This window comes from Oncorhynchus tshawytscha, linkage group LG06 (genome assembly GCF_018296145.1).
Source record: "Oncorhynchus tshawytscha isolate Ot180627B linkage group LG06, Otsh_v2.0, whole genome shotgun sequence".
In the NCBI taxonomy this organism is placed as follows: Eukaryota; Metazoa; Chordata; class Actinopteri; order Salmoniformes; family Salmonidae; genus Oncorhynchus; species Oncorhynchus tshawytscha.
Genome location: NC_056434.1, coordinates 4451556 through 4465541, shown reverse-complemented (window position 1 = coordinate 4465541; position 13986 = coordinate 4451556). Strand labels below are relative to the sequence as shown.

General features: G+C 46.1%; 1 protein-coding gene across 3 annotated transcripts in view; it reads left to right on the top strand.

The window, feature by feature from the left end:
* The window catches only part of LOC112238311 (sushi, nidogen and EGF-like domain-containing protein 1), a 106221-nt gene that overhangs the window by 44888 nt on the left and 47347 nt on the right, over positions 1–13986 (top strand). For all 3 annotated transcript variants that reach the window (XM_042322863.1, XM_042322861.1, XM_042322862.1), the window contains exons 2-4: positions 7007–7294; positions 7391–7531; positions 11997–12159. In XM_042322863.1, the coding sequence (XP_042178797.1) occupies positions 7007–7294; positions 7391–7531; positions 11997–12159 (592 nt within the window). The remainder of the gene's footprint in view (positions 1–7006; positions 7295–7390; positions 7532–11996; positions 12160–13986) is intronic.

Here is a 13986-nt window from a genome sequence, read left to right as displayed (position 1 = left end):
GTCCCGCAGGTGTGATGTTCGGATGTACCGATCCTGTGCAGGTGTTGTTACACGTGGTCTGCCACTGCGAGGACGATCAGCTGTCCGTCCTGTCTCCCTGTAGCGCTGTCTTAGGTGTCTCACAGTACGGACATTGCAGTTTACTGCCCTGGCCACTTCTGCAGTCCTCATGCTTCCTTGCAGCATGCCTAAGGCACATTCATGCAGATGAGCAGGGTCCCCGGGAATCTTTCTTTTGGTGTTTTTCAGAGTCAGTAGAAAGGCCTCTAGTGTCCTAAGTTTTCATAACTGTGATCTTATTTGCCTACCGTCTGTAAGCTGTTAGTGTCTTAACGACCGTTCCACAGGTGCATGTTCATTAATTGTTTATGGTTCATTGAACAACCATGGGAAACAGTGTTTTAAGCCCTTTACAATGAAGATCTGTGAAGTTATTTGGATTTTTACGAATGATCTTTGAAAGACAGGGTCCTGAAAAAGGGACGTTTCTTTTTTTGCTGAGTTTATATTTACATGCGCGCCACACACAGTCTAGATTCAGTGGAATAACATCTGCAGGCAGCCAGAGTGTTCAGCTCTCAACTGGTTCTGGTATGGAGCAGCTCTCAACTGGTTCTGGCATGGAGCAGCTCCCAACTGGTTCTGGTATGGAGCAGCTCTCAACTGGTTCTGGTATGGAGCAGCTCTCAACTGGTTGTGGTATGGAGCAGCTCTCAACTGGTTATGGTATGGAGCAGCTCTCAACTGGTTATGGTATGGAGCAGCTCTCAACTGGTTTTGGCATGGAGCTCTCAGGTTCTGGCATGGAGCAGCTCTCTACTGGTTCTGGTATGGAGCAGCTCTCAACTGGTTCTGGCATGGAGCAGCTCCCAACTGGTTCTGGTATGGAGCAGCTCTCAACTGGTTTTGGCATGGAGCAGCTCCCAACTGGTTCTGGTATGGAGCAGCTCTCAACTGGTTTTGGCATGGAGCAGCTCTCAACTGGTTTTGGCATGGAGCAGCTCTCAACTGGTTTTGGCATGGAGCAGCTCTCAACTGGTTCTGGTATGGAGCAGCTCTCAACTGGTTCTGGTATGGAGCAGCTCTCAACTGGTTCTGGTATGGAGCAGCTCACCGAAGAATGACATCAGTAGCCAGTAGGAAAGTAAAGACATTTAAAATGCATGATATCTACCAGTAAATGCTAACAATAGGCACGCTATTGAACCAGTTTTGTCCAAATGGTTGGTATTATTAGGCTATTTGTGATGCTGCAATGGTCATCATGAGCTGTTTACGTCAGGGGCGTTGGCATGGATGGACCTGGGTGGACAGAGGCCCACGCGCTGGGAAGACATGGATGGGCCTGGGTGGACAGAGGCCCACCCACTGGGGAGACATGGTTGGACCTGGGTGAACAGAGGCCCACCCCCTGGGGAGACATGGTTGGACCTGGGTGGACAGAGGCCCACCCACTGGGGAGACAGGGGCGTTGGCATGGATGGGCCTGGGTGGACAGGCCCACCCACTGGGGAGACATGGATGGGCCTGGGTGGACAGAGGCCCACCCACTGGGGAGACATGGTTGGACCTGGGTGGACAGAGGCCCACCCACTGGGGAGACAGGGGCGTAGACATGGATGGTCCTGGGTGGACAGAGGCCCACCCACTGGGGAGACAGGGGCATTGACATGGATGGGCCTGGGTGGACAGAGGCCCACCCACTGGGGAGACAGGGGCATTGACATGGATGGGCCTGGGTGGACAGAGGCCCACCCACTGGGGAGACAGGGGCGTAGACATGGATGGTCCTGGGTGGACAGAGGCCCACCCACTGGGGAGACAGGGGCATTGACATGGATGGGCCTGGGTGGACAGAGGCCCACCCACTGGGGAGACAGGGGCATTGACATGGATGGGCCTGGGTGGACAGAGGCCCACCCACTAGAAGCATCGTTGAGACCATCAACAACAACAAAAATCTATGAGAAAAAGTTTAATTTTAAGAGTGATAATCTGAAAAATCTACAGGAAAAATTACAAAAAACATAGGAAAACACTGGAAAACATTTCACACAGGGTGTCTTTTCTTCTCTGGGCGGGCCGTTTGGGATCTTTTTGGCAACATTAGATTATACCCACTTCTCCAGGCCACACTACACCGCTGCACCACTACATAGGGCCGATGGAGAGACAGCAGACACACACAGCATGATGTTAAAGGATAAGCCGTCTATGTCCCTTTGTGATGTCGTTGTTTTAGTAAGGTCAGAGGGCGTGAGTTGGGTGGGCAGTCTATGTCCCTTTGTGATGTCGTTGTTTTGGTAAGGTCAGAGGGCGTGAGTTAGGGTAGGCTATGTTCTTTTTTCTATGATTTGGTATTTCTGTGTTTGGCCTGGTATGGTTCTCAATCAGAGGCAGCTGTCAATCGTCGTCTCTGATTGAGAACCATACTTAGGCAGCCTGTTTTCCCCCTGTTAGTTGTGGGTAGTTGTTGTCCCTGATTGAGAACCATACTTAGGCAGCCTGTTTTCACCCTTGAGTTGTGGGTGATTATACTTTCTGTTTAGTGACGGAACTGTTTCGGGTGTGCTTTTTGTTTGATAGTGTTCAGTTTAAATAAATAACATGAACAAATACCACTCTGTGCTTTGGTCCTCACCTTCTTCAACTGACGACCGCTACACCGTCCAGTTGGTCCCAGTCAGAAGAACACAAAACACAAAACACACAACCATTAAGCATTTACCAAACTAAATGTACATGTTCTTCCTAGGAACCTAGGAAGAAACCTAGAGAGGAAGCAGGCTATGAGGGGTGGCCAGTCCTCTTCTGACTGTGCCGGGTGGAGATTATAACAGAACATGGCCAAGATGTTCAAATGTTCATAGATGACCAGCAGGGTCAAAAAATAATAATCACAGTGGTTGTAGAGGGTACAACAGGTCAGCACCTCAGGAGTAAATGTCAGTTGGCTTTCATAGCTGATCATTCAGAGTATCTCTACCGCTCCTGATGTCTCTACAGAGTTGAAAACAGCAGGTCTGGGACACGTAGCATGTCCGGTGAACAGGTCAGGGTTCCATAGCCGCAGGCAGAACAGTTGAAACTGGAGCAGCAGCACGGCCAGGTGGACTGGGAACAGCAAGGAGTCATCAGGCCAGATAGTCCTGAGGCATGGTCCTAGGGCTCAGGTCAATTGAAACTGGAACAGCAGCATGGCTCAGGTCGTCAGAGAGAAAGAGAGAGAGAGAGAGAGAGAATTAGAGAGAGCATACTTAAATTCACATAGGACACCGGATAATTCACAATACATTTCTTGGTTAATCTAAAACATATTGCTATCCGGTTGTAAATTACAGCTGGCTGGTACATTTAAAAAAAAAAAAAGTTTTATTTAACCAGGTAGGCTAGTTGAGAACAAGTTCTCATTTACAACTATGACCTGGCCGAGATAAAGCAAAACAGTGTGACACAAACAACAACACAGCGTAGCCTAGTGGTTAGAGCGTTGGACTAGTAACCGGAAGGTTGTGAGTTCAAACCCCCGAGCTGACAAGGTACAAATCTGTCGTTCTGCCCCTGAACAGGCAGTTAACCCAGTCAGAGCGCAGAACATCTGTTGAAATTACGACCGTGCAACACCTGCTGAAAGTGACCTGTGAACGTAGATAAATATATATATACAGTAGTTAGTCAAGAACGCTCTAGATAACATGTAAACAGTCAAACCAGCTCTGCTACGGCGGGTAAAATGATGTTCTCTCATTTGTAGCTAGCTAGCGAGCTAGTCATCTTTAGCCAGTTATCTTAATAAATCCTGTTAAAGATAGGGCTGATTACTGCCCCCTTTGGGGTGATTGGGTGCCCATAGTAAACAGAAAAAAAATCTGTCAAAAATGGCTAATATATGCATATAAACATTATTATTGAATAGAAAACACTCTAAAGCTTCTAAAACCGTTTAAATTATGTCTCTAGGTAAAGCAGAACTCTCAGGGCAGCCATTCTCCCAAAGGTCATCATCAAAGCACTCATTCAAGCACTTACAGTCCTGGGAACAGTTTCTATCTCTTCAGCGCGGTGTCAGCTTTCAATGGGGCTTCTCATTGTGAGAATCGCGCGCTCACGAGGGTTTTGGCGGGCCGAAACCTTTCGGTCACGCGGAGGAAACAGGCTACTCTCACGCGCGCTCTGTCTTTGTTCCAAGATTGATTAAACGACTGGTGTGTTTCTCTTCGTCCTGAGAATTGCTGTGAAGCTAGATAACATGCTAATGCTGTGTTCTGAACATAGTTTGACAAGTTTAGTCGACATATAATATGTAATTTCGACGTTTTGGTGCGCACCCACTTGACTTTTTGGCTGCATTGAGCTTGTTTGGGACAAGAATGAGTTGGCAGGCAAGTTGCAGAAGGACAAGGAGGCTACTAATTCCCCATCGTTTATCAGTGCAATTTTGACGGCCAACTGGCTAACAAAAGTTTGAGAGGGTTTATCTAATGTTCTTTTGTTAGATATTAGCTCATCTTGCTCTGGCTAGAATTAGTTGTTTATCTTGTTTATGTCTAGCTAGCTAAGACCGTGGGGAAACTACTGCTCGTTATTATTGGTCTTCAAGAAGGCAGATGCCTTTATCTAGCTTCTAATGGCCCAGGCAATGGCTGATTTAGCTAGAAATGAAAAATGTAAGAGATTAAGTCAGATTAAATCAGAACATCATTGAAAATAATAATATAACACGTAACTTCTTCAGGATTGGTGGGTTCCCCTGAAGGACAGTTGTAGGCTAATTTGATTAGCCTGAGGTTGTAAGTAAGAAGTAGATTTTCCAGGACATAGACATATCTGATATTGGCAGAAAGCTTAAATTATTGTTAATCTAACTGCACTTTCCAATTGACAGTAGATATTAAAGTGAAAGAAATATAATTCTATTGTTTGAGGAGAGTGCACAGTTTTGAACAAACTTTGCACATACACTGCTGCCATCTAGTGTCCAAAATCTATATTGCACCTGTGCTGGAATAATACATTATGGCCTTTCTCTGATGGTACAAAAATAATACAAAAAAACAGTTGTTGTTTATCTTTGTATTATCTTTTACCAGATCAAATTTTTATATTCTCCTACATTCCTTTCCACAAACCTCAGTGTTTCCTTTCAAATGGTATCAATAATATGCATATCCTTGCTTCAGGGTCTGAGCTACAGGCAGTTAGATTTGGGTATGTTATTTTCAGAGAAAATTGAAAAAAGGGGCCAATCCTTATAAATACTGGACAACATATTACGGTGGTGATTTGAAAAAAAATACAATCATGGTCTTGAATTGGACTCATTTTGCTGGTCTCGGTCTTGACTCTGTGCCCCCCCCTCCGGTCTTGGGTGTTGACTAGGACTCAATTTGCCCCGGTCTTGGGTGTTGACGAGCCCCCCGGTCTTGGTCTTGAACTTTAGGTGGTCTCGAACACAACATTTGTATCAAATCCTTGGCAGGTCACTGTAAGACCAGACCCAGACCTCTGTGTGTGCGTGTGTGTGTGTGTGCATCATGACTTCGGGCAGGTGTGTGTGTGCGGTGGGGGGGGGGTCATAACCTGGTTTTCTCAGCTGCTGCCTGCCATGCCATCTGAATGAACAAAGACACTGTCTGTTCCAAACATGAGGAAGTGGATACAGTACATCTGCTCAAAGAGTCTACCAATGTTCCCTCTAAGCTCGTTATGGCGCACCGGTCTGAGTAGAAGAAATATCAGCCTGTGCAGAGAAGCACAAGATTGAAGTTCACTCAACTTCACTCTAGAGTTTCCCCCATTAGTTAACACTATCAATGTTTCCCTTTATCATGGGGACCTGTGATCGACTCAATGCAATATTAGCCACTTTCATTGCAAAAAAAAACTAACTCTGCAAGACTTTGTATGCAAAACTAACTATGCAACAGACTTTGTTGTAGGCAGAGTGCATCAGAGTAGGATTCTATTGCATTGACAGGCATTCCCCTTTCTCTACGCAGACCGGTGCACAATAACCTATCACAGCTGCAGTAGGCCTATATGCAAATAGATCATTGCCATATATGGATCTGTGCCATTGACTTGTGAACTGGACTGTGTTTACAGCATGAGCGGTCCTGATTGTTTTGAGATCAAAGTGTTCACTTTTGTTCTTTGCTAGTGAGTGAGTTATTAGCCCATTTTATTATTTAGTTAGTTAGCCCAGTTATAGCTCATTTCTTTGCTAGTGAGTGAGTTATTAGCCCATTTTATTATTTAGTTAGTTAGCCCAGTTATAGCTCATTTCTAGACAGAAATGTGAGAGTGATTGCTTCCGACAAGAGAACAAAAATGTCTGCATTTCTTTGAAAAACGAGTCAGGTAAAGAGCTTTTTATATATATTTCATTTTATTTTTCCATTTATAATGTTTTTTTTTAACCCCTTCTCTTCGGAGGACAAATATCTTTGTTTGTTTTTTACAGTTTTTTTTGCTACATATACATGTGCATACATTTTACTTTTATACATAACAATAATACATTAACGAACATAAACTCTTTAATCCCACCCCCTCAGCCCATCCCACCTATCACCATAGACCACCCCCTCAGCCCATACCACCTATCACCATAGACCACCCTCTCAGCCCATCCCACCTATCACCATAGACCACCCCCTCAGGCCTTTAAACTTCCCTATATAACCATGTTATTACCTGGTACTCCCTGTATATAGCCATGTTATTACCTGATACTCTGTGTATATGGCCATGTTATTACCTGGAACTTCCTGTATATAACCATGTTATTACCTGGTACTTCCTGTATATAGCCATGTTATTACCTGGTACTCCCTGTATATAGCCATGTTATTACCTGGGACTTCCTGTATATAACCATGTTATTACCTGGGACTTCCTGTATATAACCATGTTATTACCTGGTAATCTCTGTGTATGGCCATGTTTACCCATTTTGAAACAATGCTAACCGTACCTTCTTCTCTCTTCCTCTCCTCCCCAACAGGTGAACAACAACGGCCTGGTCTCGTTCCTCAGAGAGGTGTCTCAATTCACCCCTGTATCGTTTCCCATCGCCGGAGACCGGAGGGTTGTGGCGGCGTTCTGGGCTGACGTGGACAACAGGCGGGCGGGGCAGGTCTTCTACCGGGAGAGTAAAGACCCGTCTGTCCTCCTGAGGGCCACAGTTGACGTCAAACGATACTTCTCTGAGTTCCCAGAGTTCAGTGCGACGTGGATCCTCATCTCGACGTGGCACAAAGTCACCTTCTTTGGAGGAAGTGACATCACACCGGTTAGGATTCTCAACCAATTAAAATACATATATCAATCAATCAATCAATCAATGAAAATGTGTACTCTACGCTGTTGACTACTGTTCTCTGTACAGGTGAATACGTTCCAGGTCATACTGATCACCAACGGAGAGGTATCCTTCACCATCTTCCAGTATCATGAGATCACCTGGACCACAGGCATGCACGCCAGCAGTGGAGGAGACCTGGCAGGGCTAGGAGGCATCGCTGCACAGGTAGGATCACGGAGAGGTCCCTCACAAACCGTGTTTATAGTGTAAGATCACGGAGATGTCCTCACAAACCGTTTTTATTGGTAGGATCACAGAGAGGTCCCTCACAAACCGTGTTTATAGTGTAAGATCACGGAAATGTCCTCACAAACCGTTTTTATAGGTAGGATCACAGAGATGTCCTCACAAACCATCATAAATATCTTCATAAACCATAGCTACCTTCCCTGTTTTGTCCTCAGAACAGCCTAAATTCTTCGGGGCATGGACTCTACAAGGTGTTGAAAGCGTTCCACAGGGATGCTGGCTCATGTTGACTCCAATGTTTCCTACAGTTGAGTCACGTTGGCTGGATGTCCTTTGGGTGGTGGACCATTCTTGGGGTGGCAGGGTAGCCTAGTGGTTAGAGAGTTGGACTAGTAACTGGAAGGTTGCAAGTTCAAACCCCCGAGCTGACAAGGTACAAATCTGTCGTTCTGCCGCTGAACAGGCAGTTAACCCACTGTTCCCAGGCCGTCATTGAAAATAAGAATTTGTTCTTAACTGACTTGCCTAGTTAAATAAAGGTAAAATAAAATTCTTGATACACACAAGAAACTATTGAGTGTGAAAAACCCAGCAGCGTTGCAGTTCTTGACACACACAAACCGGTGCGCCTGTCACCTACTACCATACCCCAGTTCAAAGGTGTTCTTAGTGTTCTTAATGTTTTGTATACTCAGTGTTTATGTCTTATCTATAGATACATTTGGAAAGTTTTCAGACCCCTTGACTTTTATCGTAACATCCTGACTCTAAAATTGATTACATTTTTTTTAAATCCTCATCGATCTACACAAAATACCCCATAATTGCAAAGTGAAAACAGTTTTTTCAAAAATGTTTGCAAATATAGTAAGAATAAAAAACAGATATACCTTATTTACATAACTATTCAGACCCTTTGCTACAAGACTCGAAATTTAGCTCAAGTGCATCCTGATTCCATTGACCATCCTTGATGTTTCTACAACTTGATTGGAGTCCACCTGTGGTAAATTAAATATATTGGACATGATTTGGAAAGGCACACACCTGTCTATATAAGGTCCCACAGTTGTCAGTGCATGTCAGAACAAAAACCAAGCCAGGAGGTCGAACGAATTGTCCGTAGAGCTCAGAGACAGGATTGTGTCGAGGCACAGATCTGGGGAAGGGTACCAAAACATTTCTGCAGCATTGAAGGTCCTCGAGAACACAGTGGCCTCCATCATTCTGAAATGGAAGAACTTTGGAACCACCAAGACTCTTCCTAGAGCTGGCTGCCCGGCCAAACTGAGCAATTGGGGGAGAAGACCAAGAACCCTATGGTCACTCTGACAGAGCTCCAGAGTTTCTCTGTGGAGATGGGAGAACCTTCTAGAAGGACAACCATCTCTACAACACTCCACCAATCAGGCCTTTATGGTAGAGTGGCCAGACGGATGCCACTCCTCAGTAAAAGGCACATGACAGCCCACTTGGAGTTTGCCATAAGCCACCTAAAGACTCTCAGAACATGAGAAACAAGATTCTCTGATCTGATGAAACCAAGATTGAGCTCTTTGGCCTGAATGCCAAGCGTCACGTCTGGAGGAAACCTGGCACCATACCTACGGTGATGTGTGGTGGTGGCAGCATCATGCTGTGGGGATGTTTTAAAACTTGAATCTGCTTGAAAATCTATGACTTGAAAATGGTTGTTGATCAACAACCAATTTGACAGCTTGAAGAATAAATACAAAAAATGATGTGCAAATATTGTACAGTCCAGGTGTGTAAAGCTCTTAGAGACTTACCCAGAAAGACTCAGCTGTAATCTCTGCCAAAGGCGATTCTAACATGTATTGACTCAGTGGTGTGAATAGTTATGTGACTGACCAGGGGAATCCGGGTGAAAGCTATGATCCCTGATTGATGTTACTTGTTAAATCCACTTCAATCAGTGTAGATGAAGGGGAGGAAGACGGGGTTAAAGAAGGATTTTTAAGCCTTGAGACATGGATTGTGTTTGAGGGTGAATGGGCAAGACAAAATATTTAAGTGCCTTTGAACGGGGTATGGTAGTAGGTGCCAAGCGCACCGGTTTGTGACAAGAACTGCAACGCTGCTGTTGTTTTTTTTCCCCATACTCCAACAGTTTCCCATGTGTATCAAGAGTGGTCCACCACCAAAAGAACATCCAGCCAATTTGAGTCAACATGGGCCAGTCTCCCTGTGGAACGCTTTCGACACCTTGTAGAGTCCACGACCCAACGAATTGAGGCTGGGGGGGTGTGTTCCTACTGTTTAGTTTCCTCAGTGTATAGCAGTCTCATGAGGAAACAATAGAATGCTTCACCCGGATTTGAGCCTCTTAGGGTTAGGGGACTTGGAAATTTGAGATTGCCATTTCGGTTTGAATTAAAATTCTCAGACAACATGGCTGGTCATTGAGATCTTACCGTAAGCTTCCTTTGGGACCCTCATACAGACTTTCCTTTTGTTCTCCGAGTTTTCAGTGAGGTGTGTTTATTCGTGTGTAATTACAAGTGTATTCAGACAGCTCGTAGACCTATAAGGCGATTTAGGTGAAGTATCCCACTTGTTCTAAGGTCGTGACCCTAATGGCGCCCTATATTCCCTATAAAGTGCACTACTTTTGAACAGAACCTTACGGGTTCTTGGGACACAGATTAAAGAGATTCTCCAGTACTTTCGTATATATTTTTTATGCCAGCAGTTCTGAAAGTAGCGCTCAGAAGCCAAAAGCGGTCCCCGAAAATTGCCTACTAGGTAACATACCTGCAGATATGTGCACCACATCGTTGCTCTCTCTCTCTCTCCCATCTCTCTCTCTCTCTCTCTCTCATCTCTCTCTCTCCCATCTCTCTGTCTCTCTCTCTCTCTCTCTCTCTCTCTCTCTCTCCTCTCCCCCATCTCTCTCTCTCTCTCTCTCTCTCCCATCTCTGTCTCCCTCTCTCTCCCATCTCTCTGTCTCTCTCTCTCTCTCTCTCTCTCTCTCTCTCTCTCTCTCTCTCTCTCCCCCATCTCTCTCCCCTCTCTCTCTCTCTCTCTCTCTCTCCCTCTCTCTCTCTCTCCCCCATCTCTCTCTCTCTCCCCCTCTCTCTCTCCCTCTCTCTCTCTCTCCCCCATCTCTCTGTCTCTCTCTCTCTCTCCCCATCTCTCGCTCTCTATCTTTCTCTCTGTCCCCATCTTTCTCTCTCTCTTGCCCCATCTCTCTCTCTCTCTCTCTCTCTCGCTTTCTCTCTCTCTCTCAAGGTCAGCTAGGGGGCTGACCTGGAGTTGCTAGGGGGGGAAAATGTGGGGAAAATGTAGGGGGAAAAAATGTAGAGAAAATGTAGGGAGAATCGCACAGCTTCCAGAAAAACAATTGCTTTCAAACTAGGGATTTCATGGCTAACTGAGGTACTACTGTAATTCTGCTTCTAGATTCTGCATATATAAACTACACGTGGACATATCCAGCCCAAAGCGGGAGGTTTAAAAATACTAATAGTCGCCAAAGTTCCGTCCGGAGCATGACTTTAAGTGTGGTCTCTCTTCAGCATCACCCGGGACATGTCTTTAAGTGTGGTCTCTCTTCAGCATCACCCGGGACATGTCTTTAAGGGTGGTCTCTCTTCAGCATCACCCGGAGCATGTCTTTAAGGGGGGTCTCTCTTCAGCATCACCTGGGACATGTCTTTAAGTGTGGTCTCTCTTCAGCATCACCCGGGACATGTCTTTAAGGGTGGTCTCTCTTCAGTATCACCCGGAGCATGTCTTTAAGGGGGGTCTCTCTTCAGCATCACCCGGGACATGTCTTTAAGTGTGGTCTCTCTTCAGTATCACCCGGAGCATGTCTTTAAGGGGGTCTCTCTTCAGCATCACCCGGGACATGTCTTTAAGGGTGGTCTCTTCAGCATCACCCGGGACATGTCTTTAAGGGTGGTCTCTCTTCAGCATCACCCAGGACATGTCTTTAAGGGTGGTCTCTTCAGCATCACCCGGGACATGTCTTTAAGGGTGGTCTCTTCAGTATCACCCGGGACATGTCTTTAAGTGTGGTCTCTCTTCAGTATCACCGGGGACATGTCTTTAAGTGTGGTCTCTCTTCAGTATCACCGGGGACATGTCTTTAAGTGTGGTCTCTCTTCAGTATCACCGGGGACATGTCTTTAAGGGTGGTCTCTTCAGCATCACCCGGGACATGTCTTTAAGGGTGGTCTCTCTTCAGCATCACCCAGGACATGTCTTTAAGGGTGGTCTCTTCAGCATCACCCGGGACATGTCTTTAAGGGTGGTCTCTTCAGTATCACCCGGGACATGTCTTTAAGTGTGGTCTCTCTTCAGTATCACCGGGGACATGTCTTTAAGTGTGGTCTCTCTCCAGCATCAATCTAAACTGTAACTCAGTGTGGTCTCTCTCCAGCATCAATCTAAACTGTAACTCAGTGTCTGCTCCTAGGCAGGTTTTAACGCTGGCGATGGGAAACGCTACTTCAACATCCCGGGGTCTCGTACTGATGATGTTGTGGATGTGGAGGGAACCACCAATGTGGGTTACCCCGGGAGATGGGTGTTCCGGATCGACAATGCCCAGGTGGAGGTGGGCGGATGCAACGACTCCGGTAAGATGGAGGAGGGATATTTACACATTATGATAAAAATAAAAATTAAGTGTGTTGTGACGTTGTTAAATGCACTTTAATTGTGAGATGATTGTGATTTGATTTGACACAACATTCGTCTGATGTACCCTATCCTCCATTGTCTTAGCTGGACTAGCGTATTGTAGGATTGACTCTGCATGGCGTATGGGACTAGGACTGACTCTGCATGGCGTATGGGACTAGGGCTGACTCTGCATGGTGTATGGGACTAGGGCTGACTCTGCATGGCGTATGGGACTAGGGCTGACTCTGCATGGTGTATGGGACTAGGACTGACTCTGCATGGCGTATGGGACTAGGACTGACTCTGCATGGTGTATGGGACTAGGACTGACTCTGCATGGTGTATGGGACTAGGGCTGACTCTGCATGGTGTATGGGACTAGGACTGACTCTGCATGACGTATGGGACTAGGACTGACTCTGCATTACGTATGGGACTAGGACTGACTCTGCATGGTGTATGGGACTAGGACTGACTCTGCATGGTGTATGGGACTAGGACTGACTCTGCATTACGTATGGGACTAGGACTGACTCTGCATTACGTATGGGACTAGGACTGACTCTGCATTACGTATGGGACTAGGACTGACTCTGCATTACGTATGGGACTAGGACTGACTCTGCATTACGTATGGGACTAGGACTGACTCTGCATTACGTATGGGACTAGGACTGACTCTGCATTACGTATGGGACTAGGACTGACTCTGCATTACGTATGGGACTAGGACTGACTCTGCATGACGTATGGGACTAGGACTGACTCTGCATTACGTATGGGACTAGGACTGACTCTGCAAGACTTATCACTACTAGGACTGACTCTGTCTCCTCCTCACTAACTGGGACTGTTCTGACTCTGCATCCTCATGGGACTAGGACTGACTCTGCTCCTCCTCACTAACTAGCTGTTCTCTCTCTGGGACTCCTCACTAACTAGCTGCAAGACTTCTTCCTCACTAACTAGCTGTTCTCTCTGTCTCCTCCTCACTAACTAGCTGTTCTCTCTCTCTCTCCTCACTAACTAGCTGTTCTCTCTCCTCCTCACTAACTAGCTGTTCTCTCTCTCTCTCCTCACTAACTAGCTGTTCTCTGTCTCTCTTCCTCACTAACTAGCTGTTCTCTCTCTCTCTCCTCCTCATTAACTAGCTGTTATCTCTCTCCTCCTCACTAGCTAGCTGTTCTCTCTCTCCTCCTCACTAACTAGCTGTTCTCTCTCTCTCCTCCTCACTAACTAGCTGTTCTCTGTCTCTCCTCCTCACTAACTAGATGTTCTCGCTCTCCTCCTCACCAGCTAGCTGTTCTCTCTCTCTCCTCCTCACTAACTAGCTGTTCTCTCTCTCCTCCTCACTAACTAGCTGTTCTCTCTCTCTCCTCCTCACTAACTAGCTGTTCTGTCTCTCCTCCTCACTAACTAGATGTTCTCTCTCTCCTCCTCACCAGCTAGCTGTTCTCTCTCTCTCCTCCTCACTAACTAGCTGTTCTCTCTCTCTCCTCCTCACTAACTAGCTGTTCTCTCTCTCCTCCTCACTAACTAGCTGTTCTCTCTCTCTCCTCCTCACGAACTAGCTGTTCTCTCTCTCTCCTCCTCACTAACTAGCTGTTCTCTCTCTCTCCTCCTCACTAACTAGCTGTTCTCTCTCTCTCCTCCTCACTAACTAGCTGTTCTCTCTCTCCTCCTCACTAACTAGCTGTTCTCTCTCTCTCCTCCTCACTAACTAGCTGTTCTCTGTCTCCTCCTCACTAGCTAGCTGTTCTCTGTCTCTCCTCCTCACTAAC